This window comes from Gopherus evgoodei, chromosome 16 (assembly GCF_007399415.2).
Source record: "Gopherus evgoodei ecotype Sinaloan lineage chromosome 16, rGopEvg1_v1.p, whole genome shotgun sequence".
In the NCBI taxonomy this organism is placed as follows: domain Eukaryota; kingdom Metazoa; phylum Chordata; order Testudines; family Testudinidae; genus Gopherus; species Gopherus evgoodei.
The window spans coordinates 16177923-16194351 of NC_044337.1; the positions used below are offsets into that span (position 1 = coordinate 16177923).

General features: G+C 40.7%; 1 protein-coding gene across 5 annotated transcripts in view; it reads left to right on the plus strand.

Annotated features, from left to right (window-relative positions):
- The first annotated feature begins 3759 nt into the window (after positions 1 to 3759).
- The window catches only part of NTNG2 (netrin G2), a 72003-nt gene continuing 59333 nt past the window's right edge, over positions 3760 to 16429 (plus strand). For 3 of the 5 annotated variants that reach the window (XM_030535754.1, XM_030535758.1, XM_030535757.1), the window contains exons 1-3: positions 3760 to 4452; positions 4705 to 4813; positions 7860 to 8976. In XM_030535754.1, coding sequence (XP_030391614.1) covers positions 8764 to 8976 — 213 coding nt within the window. In that variant the 5' untranslated portion in view covers positions 3760 to 4452; positions 4705 to 4813; positions 7860 to 8763. The remainder of the gene's footprint in view (positions 4453 to 4704; positions 4814 to 7859; positions 8977 to 16429) is intronic. The other 2 variants (XM_030535756.1, XM_030535755.1) reach the window with 2 other exon arrangements.

The window sequence follows — 16429 nt, forward strand, 5'->3', positions numbered from 1 at the left end:
TAGTTATTAATGGCTCCCAATCCTGCTGGAAAGGTATAACAAGTGGGGTTCCGCAGGGGTCTGTTTTGGGACTGGCTCTGTTCAATATCTTCATCAACGATTTAGATGTTGGCATAGAAAGTACGCTTATTAAGTTTGCGGACGATACCAAACTGGGAGGGATTGCAACTGCTTTGGAGGACAGGGTCAAAATTCAAAATGATCTGGACAAATTGGAGAAATGGTCTGAGGTAAACAGGATGAAGTTCAATAAAGACAAATGCAAAGTGCTTCACTTAGGAAGGAACAATCAGTTTCACACATTCAGAATGGGAAGAGACTGTCTAGGAAGGAGTATGGCAGAAAGAGATCTAGGGGTCATAGTAGACCACAAGCTTAATATGAGTCAACAGTGTGATACTGTTGCAAAAAAAGCAAACGTGATTCTGGGATGCATTAACAGGTGTGTTGTAAACAAGACACGAGAAGTCATTCTTCCGCTTTACTCTGCGCTGGTTAGGACTCAACTGGAGTATTGTGTCCAGTTCTGGGCACCGCATTTCAAGAAAGATGTGGAAAAATTGGAGAGGGTCCAGAGAAGAGCAACAAGAATGATTAAAGGTCTTGAGAACATGACCTATGAAGGAAGCCTGAAGGAATTGGGTTTGTTTAGTTTGGAAAAGAGAAGAATGAGAGGGGACATGATAGCAGTTTTCAGGTATCTAAAAGGGTGTCATCAGGAGGAGGGAGAAAACTTGTTCACCTTAGCCTCCAATGATAGAACAAGAAGCAACAAGAACTTAAACTGCAGCAAGGGAGATTCAGGTTGGACATTAGGAAAAAGTTCCTAACTGTCAGGGTAGTTAAACACTGGAATAGATTGCCTACGGAAGTTGTGGAATCTCCATCTCTGGAGATATTTAAGAGTAGGTTAGATAAATATCTATTAGGGATGGTCTAGACAGTATTTGGTCCTGCCATGAGGGCAGGGGACTGGACTCGATGACCTCTCGAGGTCCCTTCCAGTCCTAGAGTCTATGAGTCTATGCACAATGTTTAACTTTTTTGTACTTTGAATTATTCTCTATTACTTTAGGTCATTGGGTATAGAATTGGGTAAACACCTTACCTCTACATTTTTTCACCCTCTTCAACATGTCAAAACCACATTCAACCTTTTGAACTTGCAGAGCCAAATGCAGCTGTGGTGTAAATAGGTGCAACTCTGCTGAAGTCAGTGGAGTCGCATCTGTTTACACTTTGGCCCCCTCAACTTTGTGGACTAATCTTTTCTGGAGCAAAAACTGAATTAAATATTAAGGGCCTTATTCTTCAGCCTTACTCAGCCTGTAGTAATTAAATATCAAAGTAGTCCCATTGATTTTCAGTTGGGGACTACTTGTGTAGTAAAGTACTACTCAGTCTGAGTAAGCACATGGCATAATTGGACCTTAAAGGAAAATTGCACCTATTTTGTTCAGCACTGAAATTTCATAAGGCGGGAAATGTTCTCAGCATTAATAATCACCAACAATATATTTTTTAAAATAATGCAAGTTTAAAAAAATGAAATATTGTTAATTCACCATTTTTTCTTCTGTATAACTAGAATCGCAGCCAGTTATATATTGGCTAATCATTTCTTGCTTTGGGTTTCTCTTTTGGTTAGTTTCACAAATAATTTATCTTTTCATCAAAACAAAGATCAGAAATACCAAACTGTAATTAAAACCTTAACATTCAATTATTTCTGATTATTCCTGAAGTAGAGACAGTGTCGTCCCATTCTTGAATTTATTACTGGATTGTTATGTTTCCTTGGACAAGTCACTTCCCTGTGCCTCATTTTGTCATCTGTAACACGAGTATAGCAATACTTAGCTGCCTCTGTGGGGAGTTGTGATGCTTAGTTAATGCTTGTAAGTGCTTTAAGTCAGCACATTTTACCTGTGTGTATTTAAATATTATGTCGAGTTTTGGAACTTTGCAGGGCTGACCATATGACTGAAGTTGTCGTTAAATGCAAAGCAGTTTAGAAGTGTGACTTCTCCTGTAAGTGTTTTAGTTTTCAGTTGAAACCCAATGATGCATACATAACATTTAACTCTGATGTCAATAAATAGCACACTACCTTGCCATAGCTATTAGAGAGAATGAAAATAAAATACCAACTCATTTTTATCCTGTGACTATACCATAAAATTTAATAAAGCAGTAATAGGTAAGACATGGGGTATTTCCAGGGGATTAATGACCCTGGGGAGGAGCTGACGGTACACAGTGAAGCCTAGGGACATTAGCCAATCATGAATCCCCAGGCAATGCCCTATATCTAAGTAATATTGCTATTATGAAATAAACATTACAATGAAAATGGTATATGGAGAGTAGTAATCTGCTCACTGGCCAGCAAATTGGATGCGTGAAAGTGGATCCAGATTTCTCCCACCCCAACCCCTCTAAATGGCATCCAGACCCAAAGTCAAGGGGGTCTTGCAGGTGAACTCCTCTTTATATCCTGTGCTGGCACATAGTTTGGACCACAACTTGGCCTTGAGCCATTGTTTTTATATTTCCCCTTTCCCTGGGGTAATTCTAAATTACATCCACCCAGCTTCAGGACAGAGAGATCCCTCTGCATGTATTTATGGAATTCCTAGATGGAGAAAGCCATATTAAGGTTTCAGAGTTTTGGACCAAAGCAAATGCTATGACCTAATACAGTTAGCAAATGATAATGCAAACCACAGAAACATATAAGGGATGGATAATGCATTTTCTGGCTGGGAAGTTACTGAAGGTTTGTTCAGAAGGAACGGATATATTTATTTTGGTGGGGTAGGTTCTCTGGATTTTTCCTATAAATCCATCATCTCTGTTTATGTATACACCAAGAATGTGCCACTCTTTTTGGACCCTTCTCTGCCTCTTTATGTTTAGGAATGATCCTACCTTTCAGTACCCATCTATGTTGAGGCCCTACATTAGAATGATGGGACCTGATGCAGAGAGGGGTTTAGCACCTTCACCTGTCCTTCAGTTAACCACCAGTCCATAGCTGTAGTCTGTATATTCTTCTCCTCGGCCTCTTGGTCCCAGGAGAGTTGCTCTCGACACCTACAGACCTTGCTTCCTGCTGCTGGGAAAGTGTTATCAGGTATTAAAGATTTCCATCGTAATCCCCAGTCTCATGTAAGGAAAACTGTTTTGGTTAAATCCAAAAGCACATCCCACCATTACCAAGGCATTTCTTTATCTGATTAACAGGCTCAGGAGCTCCTGCTTGATTCCTCCCCCTTAATTCCAACCCCCCCCGCTACCCTAAACACCCACCCACACCCCACAGCCTTATTTGTACTATCGCTTGAGTAAAGGAGAAGCATGATCCCAATATTTCTGGGCGCACAGCTCACGGCACACACGCTGAATCACAAAGGGCTGGCCACCTGCGTCCCCTAGAACCAGCTAATATCTTTAAAACAAAAACAGAGCAACAAAACAAACAACAAAAAAGCCAACTCCCCTCCCAACTTGTGAAGAGGGGCACACCCAGTTCTCCAGACCCTTTGTTATCTCATCAGAGGCAGTGAAATTTACCCAGAAAGGAGAACTGCACATATTCCTGCAATAGCATTATACAAAGCTAACCATGCGCATTATTCGGTTGATTTAGATATGCTCATTAATCACATGGGGGGGGTGTCCCTTGGGGCTGGGCAGATGCTTTGTCTGTATGCTCCCAGAGTCCAAGAGTGTGGTGCTGAAAGCTGAGGACGCTTTGCAGACCTGCCCAAGACATCCTCTGCCTGCTGCTGCCTTTCCTTCCTTGGCTCCGCTCCCCCCGCCCTGCAGTTCCTTCCCTGCACCTTTAAGAAGCACATGGCTCGCCGGTGGGATGCTGTGGTAAAGCTCCACAGAGGAAGTTACGCAGCCTGGATCAGGCACTGAGATAAAAGCAACGACTGTGATTGAAAGTGATGGCAAAAGGATTTGAGCCTCGGTATTAACTTGCGAGAGAGGAGGAGGGAGATTTCATAAAGCTCCCGGCCATCTGCCCTTGAGCTCCAGGCGGGGACTGGGCTGGTCCTGCCTGCGAAGAGGGGGACCCAGCCAGGCGCGCGGATGAGCCTTTCGATTTGTGTTTCTGTTTTTGGAGGGGTGGGGGGCGGGGAACGGGCGGCGATGTTGGCGGTCAGAAAAAGTTAAACTTCTATCCTGCTCCGGGCCCCCCCTGGAGACGGGGGGCAGGGGGCTGAAATTCCTACACGCCCCCCGCAGTCCCTCTGCTCCCCCCCAGCCGCCCGCTCTGCCGAGCCCAGGGACGCTGCCCGGGCAGGTTGGTCCTAGCCGAGGGGTGGGGGAGCAGCCTTCCCCATCCAGCCGGGAGGAGAGGACGCGTGTGCATCTGCCGCCTGGCACGGAGCTCCGGCGGAACCTCCCTTGCCGCACCGGCTCCAGGAGCGCCGAGCCCCGGTAAGGAATCCCGGGGCTGGAGGGGGTGGATTCGGAGGTGTAGAGGGGCTCCCGATATCGCTGAGCAGGGAGCTGCCACCCTCCGCTCCGTGGGTTTGTGCAAAGCCGGCAGGCTGGTGGGAAGCCTGCCTCGGAGGCTGGCCAAAGCATCCACCTCCCCGGGTATGAGTCGAGGCAAAAGTTAGTTAGCAAGAGGGGACCACTGGCGGAAGTGCCCTGCCGGCTTCTTTAATTTTGTTTTAATTGTGATAGGGATGGGAAGGACTGTTTGGAGAGGATGACTTGTTACCAACCCATCGCTCCCACGGCGGCTTTTCCCGGGTGTTTGGGCAAGAGATTAACAGTCCAGCAGTTTTTAAAGGTGTGAAGTTATAGTGTGGCTCACTTCAGTATATTCTATCAAACTTCTCCGTCCGCCTTGCCCATCCCCTCCCCTCCCCAGCTCTGCCTTGACTGGCTGCTTTGCATGCTCACATTTAATATGTATAAAATAGAGCTCTGATTTGTTTGAAAAATACACAAAGTAGCAGGAAACAAACAAAACCTCTCTTAGATTTCTCCTGCAGTTCGCTTCCTGGCTTTTATGAAGAAAGTGCACCTATGCAGTAATTTGTTTGCCTGCCTACGTTTAGGCAGCTGTTAAATGGTTTACTCTGCTCTGCTTATTGTAAAGAGATGATGCATTGATTTTTGCGATTAGGGGAGGCTTTGCAAAACTATAAGGACACATAAAGCTCAAGTGCAATATTATCTGGACAAATATTTTTAAAAGCCTTACATTATTATTGATTGCACCCAACTTTCTGCAGGAAAACTTTTATGAAATTAACCAGTATTTTGGAATTTTCAGTGCCTGCAGTTTTCCCTATCTGACAAAGATGTAAAGTAGAGACTAACAGCAAAGTCCCCTGGTAACAAGCGCTAATTTCTAAACAAATTGTTTGGAGCTATTTTCCTCCACCTTCTTTTTCTAAAGTTAGTTGTACAGTCCTTGCAAAGTACACTCTTGATTATTTCTCAAGCTTTCATCCTTCTTGTGCCAAGGAAGTGGTGTTTTCTCCACTTAAACTTTTTTTTTTAGAGTTTCAAAATAAGTGATGCAAAGCTAGAGATCATCATATTACATTGACATCTAATTTCCTATTTTGCCTGCTTTCTGACATTAGTCCTTGAATGATCTCAAAGTCCTTATGTAAAAGAAACTTTACAAAGAGTAAGAAAGAAAAAAAAAGCAGCATCAATTTATGTGGAACCACAAATGCATTAAGGATAGCAGCTAAATGTGAGTGAGATTTGCAGTCTTTCTGTTGGGAATATGATTCCTCTCTGAGCTTTGCAACATCATGTGCCTGCCATATTACGTGCTGAGGGTATATTTTCTAACTTTGCTTTTTAGAATGAATTAAAAGGGTGGTATTATTACCCCAAAAAAGAGAGAGAGGGGATTAAAAAAATCTCCTTGCACACAGTGTGTCAGTCATTTTTTGATTTTTATAGTTCCAGGTGACACTTCTGGAAAGAACATTGAGAAGTCCATCAAGTTTACTTTCTGTACTTAATTCCAGAGCAGTGTTTTGTGACTCAAAGTGTTGTCTTGTTATTTCGATAAAGGGTTGATCCAATAAAAAAGAGAGAGCTAAGTCCAGATACCCAGATAAAATCTAATTTTGTGTTTTTAATACTTTGGCTATCAGTCCCTTGTGACTGCTGAGTACTCTTGAAGGAAAATAAAGAGCATTGATTTTATTTGTTCTCATGAACTACAGTTTCTTAATAATATCAGGTGAAGATTTATTTTCCAAGGACAAAACAAAACCGATCAGGGTGAAACCTGTAGTTTCAAAAGATTTTTTTCCATATTAGCTTTATGTCATATTATTTCAGAGCAACATTGTGAATTATTTCTGCAAAACATCTGTAATGTTAAAACATTGACACAACAACTATAACAAGGAGACAATGTGCTTGTTTGACTAATTGTAAATAAATTCTCAGGCAGATTTTTATTTCCTTGGGAATATGTGAAATATTTAGCAAATATAACAACAAAACAACTAATAAATATTATAGATTCTTTCCTTCTTAAGCTTCTCCCTCTGTCAATCATTCAAGTGCACAATATGTTATTTTTAAGGTTATGAAAATAATTTCTTAAAGATAACAGCATGAAGTGCCCATTGACAGAAAATTACCTTACTTAGTTTGTGTGTTGTACTGAAATCTCTACTTCTCTGTGATGTTGTTTAACAGATGGCGGTGACCACTTTGATGTAATGATTAGGCACAGACTTTTACAATCAAGAAGACAGCTCTGATGTCAGCAGGGCTTATAGACACTTCTGTGTCACACCATTTTATTATTTTTACTAAATTTACTCAGTGTAAAAATAGCACACTATTTTTTGGGGAGTTTATTCAAGGCCAATGAAGCTATAACGTGCTCTCCTTTGAACAGCTAGAGATGAATCAGGAAAGATGGGTTTTCTTTTCTGCATTCATTCATCTCAATCAGAAATCCTTCAGTTTAAGAAAGGGGGCAGGGAGGGAGATGTTAACATAGATGTATGAATCCCCGTAAAATGGATCTGTAACCTAGAGTTTCACATAGTAACCAAGGTTCATAATAAAGCAAATACTGAACACGCTATGCAGGCAAAGTCATCTTTAAATTCTGGAGAGGGAAGGGGAGTTGTAGATTCAGGTGGAAAGAGAATTAGTAATGGCTTAAGTTTTTGTTCTGAAAACACAGTTCACACCTATTATTATAGAACTATCTTGGGATTAATGCTGAGAGAAGTTTGCCTTATTTTGTTTTGTAATTACTTGCGATTTTTATACTCTAGTGGCAAGAGAGGAAAAGATTACACATTCTTTTGTTTAATCTGAAATGAATACTGGGAGAGGTCATTGATCTTTGTGTATTAGGAAAACCTTAAATGTTATTAGTACTTTAAATTGTTTTAATTAAATATTATTGTGCAAATAAATCCTGTCTGTGGATGCTGGACTGTGTATCTGTCTGCCTAGCTACCTTATCAATTGTCTGTCTATCCCTCTTGTCTGTCTACCTATTCATGGTCCATTCTCAATCTGCTAATGACCTATCATTTCTTCTTCATATAATTTTGAGATCCATTAGTTCTATTGTTTTTTAGATACTGTTAAAAATCAGATACCCTTAGAGGAGGTAGCTACTGGTGCAAACCTTCTACACAGTAGAACACCCATAAGTATTTTAATATTTTTTTATTAAAGTTGTATATCTCACTTACAAGCTTTTTTAAATCTCATGACTCCTAGAAAGCTCAGCCTAATTTTTGTATATTTCATAGGAGTTGTGTTCTTGCAAACCTTGTTTTACCTTCTCCCCCTTTCTTCCAGCTAATCTGTCTTTTGATTTGTTGCAGGTGGTGCTTGCTAATGAGCTCTCCTTTTCCCCTTATAATGAACAAGAAACAAGACCTCAGGTAGTTGGATGGTTTGTAGCTGAAGATTTGGAAACTTGGCATTATCAGCCAGAAATTGTCCTATGTGCATGCCTTGTCACCAGTGCAAGCAGCAAAATAAAAAACAAACAAACAAGTCAATGGTCATATTTTCAAGAAAGTGACCATAGGACAATCTGTTTAGATGGCTTGCAAAATTTACCACCCAAATTATGTTATCAGAAAGGTTGCCCTTTAAAAGAAGTAAAGTTTTAGGTCCAAAGAATCTCCCATTTCAAGGTAACAGAGATAATAATGTCACTTAAATATTTTTTTAAATAAAGTTTTTTTTTAAATAATTATTTAAGGCACACCACAGTTTAAGGCACTTTAAAAAAAGCTATACATTGGTAGCAGATGAAAAGGTTAAAGAACTTGATCTAGCCTCATCACATAGCCTCTCCAATTTTTCTCCTATCAAATTTCATCACCGAATCAGAACTTGAGAGCTCTATTGATTGAGTAGAGTCACCTCTAGATATTTTCACACTGATGTAGAAGATCTTTTATGCAAAAAAAACAAAACAAAAAAACCCCATTAAGTTAAGGAAGACTTTTGACCGCTGATCAGCAGTTCTGGAAGGGCTGTCCATAATTCTCCAGATCAAGTGACTTGCAAACTTGGCTTCTGTACTAAGAGACTTTCCTTGTCTGAATGCAGCATACAGAGCTGGACCTTGTCATCTGGATCTCCTTAGGCTAGATAGTTTTTTAGATGAGAAGTTTCCATGCTGGTCCTGACAGTAACCCCTAGTCCAGTAGCTGCCTTTCTTGGGACTCTAGGCATTTCCTTTGCCCAGGGACCCTGCGCTTGGTCTCGGTTGCCATGCTGTACCTGGTTGCTTTTCTGTTGCACTGTCTCCCTCTGGCCATGGGACACTATGACATTTGCAAATCCTGGGTGACCACAGATGATGGCCCATCATGGGAGTTTTATGCCTGCCAGCCCAAGGCCATGCGAATGAAGGACTATGTGACAGTGAAAGTGGATCCACCAGGAATCACCTGTGGGGACCCTCCTGAGAGATTCTGTACTCATGTAAGTATTTGGTTTCCTTTGTTTTCCTAGTTGACGTGGTAGTTAATTATGCTTATTTTATCAGGGACAGAGCTCTGAGACAACGGGTAATAAGGATTCCCTGGATCAGAGTGCCACTGTGATTTGGTAGTTAGAACAAGGAACTTGAAATCAGCTTTTCTATTTAGATTCGTATACTGTTCTCCTCATTGTTCTTTCTGAACACCTTAGTTTTATTCCCAACTCTGCCACTGACTCATTGTTAAACCTTGGCGAAATCACTTTATCCTCTCTCGGATCTCAGTTTTCCCCATATGTGACCTGGGAAGAATACTTATCACCGCACAGGCGTGGTAAGTGACTGTTTGCAAAATGATTTTGAGGCCTGTGAATGAAATATGCAATCAGTATTATACTACATGGCTGGCTCTCAATAGCATTCATCTTTCTTAGAAACTCCTCTGTCATATCTTTTGCTGCAACATGTAAATACCAGCAGAACAGCCTAAGAGTGGGAGATAGTGCTGTCTCACAGAACAGAATAATGAAGACAGTCCTTAGATCAAAGGAAGAATCACTGAAGCTGAAGATCAGTTGTTTTGTTATCGGTTTGGGATGGATGATGTTTTTAGGTCACTGGGGCCAGATTTTCAAAGCTCCCACAATAGGGGCCAGATATTTGAAAGAGCTTGGCACCCAATGTGCATCCGTCTTTTGAAAATGTCCACTTAATTAGTGCCTAATGGGAGCAGAGCACTTCTGAAAATCTGGATCCAAAGGCCTGCGTAGTTCACTGGACTCCTATGTCAATGGCACAGAATCCTAATCTCAGGAGCCATATTTTATCAATGGTGAGTAGATGTTCTGTAAGTGTGTGCTAGGGTGCTGAATAGAGAGGAAGGGCTATTTTAGTCCATGTATGTAGGTGGCTTGCATGCAAGACTCCTGTATCTCAAACAGCTTCATAGGAGAAATCCCTGAAGCCTATCCCTTTTCTTTTCTCCATCTTCAACATGAAGAGGCACCGTAGCCAGACACTCACTCTTGTATTTAAAATCTTTAACCTGTTTTCCCTTAAATATTAATCATTGCCTTTTATTGAGTGCACCACAAAGCTCGGCTGGACCATTTGATTTGTAATTCACAAGGATTACTTTGTTTAAAGAGTGCAGAGGCAAAACAAACAGCAAAGTAATATGGTTTAAATGTCCTTTCCTAACTATACAACGTTAGAACCATGGTGAGTCAAAAAAAATAAAAATAAATCAAATCACATTTTTAAGGAAGACTTACAACAATCAAACTGTGTACTGAAGAGGCTTCCATCCCAATGGCATTGAAAAGGGAAAATTTATTCTTTACAGATTCTAAATCACCAGTTATTTGTGATGAGGCGGCAGTATTGTCTAGTGGTTAGAGCAACTGGCTGGGAGTTAGGATTCTCAGTGTCTATTCTCCACTCTACCACTGACTTAATTTAAGATTAGTTAAACCACTTGAACTCTGCCTCAGTTGCCCTATCTGTAAAATAGGCAAAACAAGCAGCTCAGTACTTCTCTTGAGAAAAATCAAGATTTATTGTCCCAAGAGAAAAATATTGACCTAAAGCTAACTGATGCCAAATCTTAAAGTTCACCAAAATACGAAGCCAACATTTGTATTGTTACATAGGTTCAGAGTATTTTCATTAGAAACATCTAACAATGAAGTCCACTAATTCCAAATGTGTAACAGTTTTCCCTTTTAAACTAACATTCTTGTAGGACAGATGAAGTTATAGGTCCACAAGAAAATAGTTAACTATTGATAAGTCAGTCTAGAAGCATAGATTTCCATTTATCTGATTGGCAGCAAAAGGATTAAAAGGTGAACAACAGAATTCACTGAATTCATCAGGAAGCAGTTTCTTGCCAATATACTCTGGTTAACACTGCGTCAGACCTTGGTGCTGTTGACCTGTCAGGAGGTAACTGTTAGAAATTTACCGACTTATTACATACATTTATTTAACCAATAATGAGCCAGCATCTATTACATGTAACATTAATACTTCCTATCTTACATGGTTGTTGTGTCTTAAGTAACGTACCTGAACATCTTGGAGAACCTTGAAAGAAAGGGATCTAGAAATGCAAATTATTATGGATTTGGTTGCACTTCCATTGCTAACTCCAGAATAAACATACCAGTCCTACTATAAATATTAACTGAGTTCTACAATAGGGATAATTTGACATTTTGTTAAAGTTTGAGCTTGTATTGCAACAAAATGCACCCAGGTGTATTCCCTGAAGAACAAACAAATTTGAAACAAAAGTATTTAATTGTAAGTCATTCTCTATATGGTGACAAATTATGCTCCCAAATCCACTTGTGCAACTGTTATTACAATTCATGGGAGTTAAGCATGCATAGCTGAAGGTGGAATTAGGGTCCCATGTGTCTCTGCTACAGTGCAGTTAAATAAGTACCCAGGGGAACTGTGAACCTAGGAATTATGTAATAACTCCTCCACCATAGCCCAATGGTAAAATATTATATCATTAAGGTAGAGCGTGACACTTGAATCCTCTTCAGTTAATGTATCTGTTCATCCTGTGCAATTTGTTCCTTTTATTTTGATTTTTATAGCCTCTTTCTCAAACTCCTGGTGCTTAACATAATTCAAAATAGCAGAGATCCCATTTAGAAAAATTGTTAATGGATCATGTTAGTTAATTAGCCTTATAAAACCCCAGCTCAAGCTGCCATTCCCCCTTCCTGGGCCATTCTCACCAAACCCCTTGCCTCTCCCAATGCTGAATAAATTCGAAAGGTGTAAAGACGTATATGATAATGCTGCATATAACAGTAGATAGAAATGTAATAATAAAACTTAAGCAGAGCAGACAGCCAGCCCAATATTCAGTGGGTAGAACAACGTTCTGCTACGAGAGAAACCTAGGATAAAGTCTAACTCTTAGGACTTCTGCACCTTTGGCTGGAAGGCCACCATGGTAACTTTTCACAACCTCTGTCATGGAGAATGATATATGCTCCCTTACCCTTGAGCAGCCCCTTATGGTCAGCAGAGAGCGAGCCAGTCTTCGAAGAGGTGGTTGTTTCAGTTACAGGGCACATGTGGTGACTTAGCACCTATTGACACAGAAAGAAGAAGACAATCTAAAGTGGGGGAATGAGGGATGTGAGCAAAGAATATGGGCCCTGTATAAAGGAGGTCATGAGCAAAATCTCAGGGCTTCCCATCAGTCATTGTGGATTCTAATCCTTAGTCGCTGTATTCAAGAATTGCAGGTTTAGCAGCTCCCACAAACGTGTTAGATGCTGTATAGCAAAGCTAACTGTGGTGTGTGGATACATTCTCCACACACTTTTTTCCTCTCCTGTTGAGCTGATAGTAAAATATTCAATCATTTGCTCTCCTCTTTAGTTTTTAATTACCGATGCAGAACAGGTAGACATTCCTCAGAGCATGGCTTTCTAGCAGGGTAAATTTTATGATGTCTGTTTTGATCTCTCTTCTCTCAGGTGTCTTCTGTAATGGCAGGCTGCTATGCATATAGTTAAAATAATAATTTTATTACTAATTAAGCACTCAGTGCCAATGTGTGTTCAGGGCACCATACAGACAACTAAAATAAAAATAAAATTATGCACAGGATTCATAAATACATTAAAAACTTCGAAGTAGATAAAGAGGAAATGGTGATCTAAACCCTGGCATTATTAAAAATGGATGTAGGAAGAGAGTCCTCCACAGGAGCTCATGTTAAGGTGCCTAACCTGCAAGATGTTGGATGCAGTCTGTGTGGTACCCTCAGCTCATACTGAAGTCAAGGAGACACTCTGCAGCCTTCGGAATCAGGCTCTAAAACTGTAACAAGTCTGAAAGATGAGTGTTTTCAGATGATATTTGAAAAGTGGCATGTGATAGGCTGAGGTGGATGTCTGGGGGATTGCAAAAACTGTACTGTCTCAGTTCTAAAGCAATTTCTATTCACATCTGGCTGCTTTTTCCACTCCACAGCGCATTCCTGCTGATTATTAAAGTCAGGGGTTTTGTTTTCACAGTTCCTGAACTTTCTTCTGTTTGTCGGTGCCCTTCTGGCAGGGTCACCTGAAAAAATTAATTGTAAATTTCATGATGGTTGGAAAGGGGTGGGGAGGGGAAGATGGAGGGATGAATAAATAAGAACCTGAATGAATCTAAAAGTGAGACCGGAAATTAATAAGAAATAGATCTTTTAACCAAGGATGCTTGGGGGTAGGGTGAAATTTCAGAGACCAGATGCAGTGTGCTGCCTACAACTGCTAAAACAAGATTGCAAATGAGGGAAAGTAAGAATTGCTGCTCTATAATAAATCTTTCTATGGGTTTTTGTGGGTGCAGTAGCATGCTTCTGCATTACCTGATACAAAGCTATTTTGTCATCAAGCTGTTGTATTGAGGGGTGAGTGGCAGAATATGGCCTTGCTAATAAAACAGTCTGGTATCCAGATATTTTGGACCAAATTCTCCTCTGTGATATACAGAGACAGCCCCTATTGAGTATGAACTGATGGAACTGAGAAGAGAATTTGACATTTGTACTTTTAGTCTTTTGTGGACCTGGAAAAATAATTATTTACGATTAACACAGTTGTGTAGGTTTACAGTGCAACTTACAGGCACCAAAAAGACACATTCTCTGCCCTAAACCCAGGCAAATGTTAGGGTTCCCAGCTAGTTATAACAAATGCATTCTGATCAGCCTGGGGACTGCTCAGCTACAGTCCTCAGGTAATAGAAAGGTGCGACAGCAAGGTAATGTCCAAAACTGTAATCCATGTAATTAGTTGTTGTTTAATGCTACAGAGAGCTGTCACTGTGTGCTATAATACCTCCGGGCTGCATGCAGCCCATCTTTCCATTGTGAATTAGCCTTTGTTTGCAGAGGTTTTGGGGGTGCCCATCCTCATTCACATGGTGCTCTTTGACACAGGGCAGGGCTCTATAGCCCGTATTGATGGCTCGGGGTACTTTTTACACCATCAGCATTGTTTCATCTGTAAATATAGCTTGTTGATTTTTGACAGGAGTCTGTGGAAGGAAAGAACTCCACTTATTTGTTACACCTTCAGCTACATGTGACGTGTGTTGATTCCTGGCTAACTTCTCTGAAGGGCTCCTCGTGTTAGGTCTTTACACCATTGATTAATGTTATTTCTGAAAGTTTCCCTCTTTGTTTTAAAGCCAGACCAAAATGAGGGTTGTTTAAAAAAATAGCTAGTGGTTAGAGCAACTGATGGTTTAACAATTCTTGTTAGCCGGAGCCACGACTAAAATGTTTGTGTCCCCCACCCCGCAACCTCACACAACATACTGGCAGGAAATAAACAAGTCAACCTCACTATCTGTTTTATATTACCTAGGATACTGGAGCTGAGTCCAGAAAACTGGTAAAACTTCAAGTGTGAAACTGCATGTGATGTGTTCGTGATCTCGGAGCATACATGAGCAATGCCAAAAACACACATCCACTTTCTTTTTCTAAGTTCAAGCGTACCTTCTGCCTACTTTAAAATATCATTGGTTTGACTCAGGGACTGGGAGTCAGAGCTCCTTGCAGTTCTATTTACAGCTCTTCTGCTGACTTGTTGTATGACCATGGGAAAGTCATTTCACTTCTTTATGCCAAAATTTATCAGCCCAGGCACAAAATCTAGCCTCTTACTCTAACATGAAGATGATGAAATTCTGAATGATATTTTACTTACCTGTCAAAAACCTAATGTAACTACTTGGCTGGGGGAGGGTTGGCAAATACCATTTTGTGAAGTTGTTTTTCCTCCCCGTTTGCAAGCTTGGGAGCACCATATTTACCAATGTTGTGGTGTTATGATGCTAAATTAAACATTTAAAATGGTTTGAGTTCCTCTGAGGAAAGTGGTGGGAGAAGAGCAAGCAACAAAGCATTATTATTTCTTTAAATCAGGAGTGAAACGTTTTCTAATATACCAGTTCCATCCATTGATCAGTATTACTTCCAAGTCTGGGAGGAAGGGCTGGGTAGGACTCAGAGTTAGGTTCCTATTCCTAATCACCTTCATCAACATCACTGATGTCAGTGTGGCATTCTCTGCTACATTTGAAATTAAGGTTGATGACTCCTTGCCTGCTGCCAGACCCCAATATATGTTAAACTTTTCCATCTCCAGCTGCAAAAGCAACCAAAGGTTATTCTTAGGTACCACGGAGTTTGAATGCTCTAATAATCTGAGGGGTCTACACCACAAAGTTAGGTTGGCTTGACTTCATCACTCGCTCAGGGTTGTGAAAAATGTTACGCTCCTATGCGTAACAAATAATAAAGCCAACCTAAGCCTCAGCATAAACACTGCTAGGTTGAGGGAAGAATTCTTCCCTCAACCTAGCTACCGTCTCTTGGAGAGGTGGATTTACTACAGTGATGGAAGAACCCCTTTCGTTACTGTAGTAAGTGTGTACCCTATAGAGCTACAGCTGTGTTGCTGTAGTATTTCTAGTGTAGACATACTGTACAAAAAGAGCCTGAGGTCTACACAGCAGCTGAGAGGCATGATTCCCAGTGCAGGTAGACATACATGTGCTAGCTCTGCTTCAGCTAGTGCTTAGAAATAGCAATTTGGCCCCCGCTGCATGGACAGCAGCTTGGGTTAACCATGCAAGTACAATCCCACCTAAACTGCTGGGTACAAACTTGGGCAGCTAGCTCAAGCCATCACTTATGCTACTGCAGTCACACTATTATTTTTTTAAACACACTAGCTCAAGCAGAACTAGTGCATGTCTGTCGATCTCCCAGCTGCTGTGTAGATGCACTCTAAGAGGGAGTGCATCTCCAGCCTTAAATTAGAAGTTACTGTGTAGACTGAGTTTCCCACACAAGCTTTAGCTAAATCAGTTCAATGATCTATTTAAATGCATGAAGCAGGATTCATCTTAGTATAAGAATAATGTCCCACGATACAATCAAATCTTCTCACAATGTTGATGGAAAAACATGGTGATACAAAATTAGGCTGCCAAATGGATTTAATTGATACAGTGAGCTTTTGGCTAACCCCTCTGTGAAGGATAGGGGAGAGGGAATGAGCTGTTTTTACCGCTGTGGAAAAGTCCTATAGAATTTAATAGCATTCTATGGAAATTACTCCAAAGTTGTATATAGGAGGCATTGTGGTCCAGTGGAAAGAACATTCTTAGTGCTTATATTCTTTCCCTAGGTAGGCTACAGCAATGTGTGTTACTATTAGGTACCTCAGGTAAAATTCATGGAGTTCATATTAAGGGGAAAGTATTGGGGAGAACTTGGTAGATTTTGAAATGGAAAAGCAAGAGGTTCTTTCTTTCGTTCTTTGTCAGTGGTATGGAGTTTCCTTTAAGTGGAACAAACACAGATCCCAGGGCACAGGATAATGCACGGAACTAGAGAACTTTTTTCTGTTATTGGTA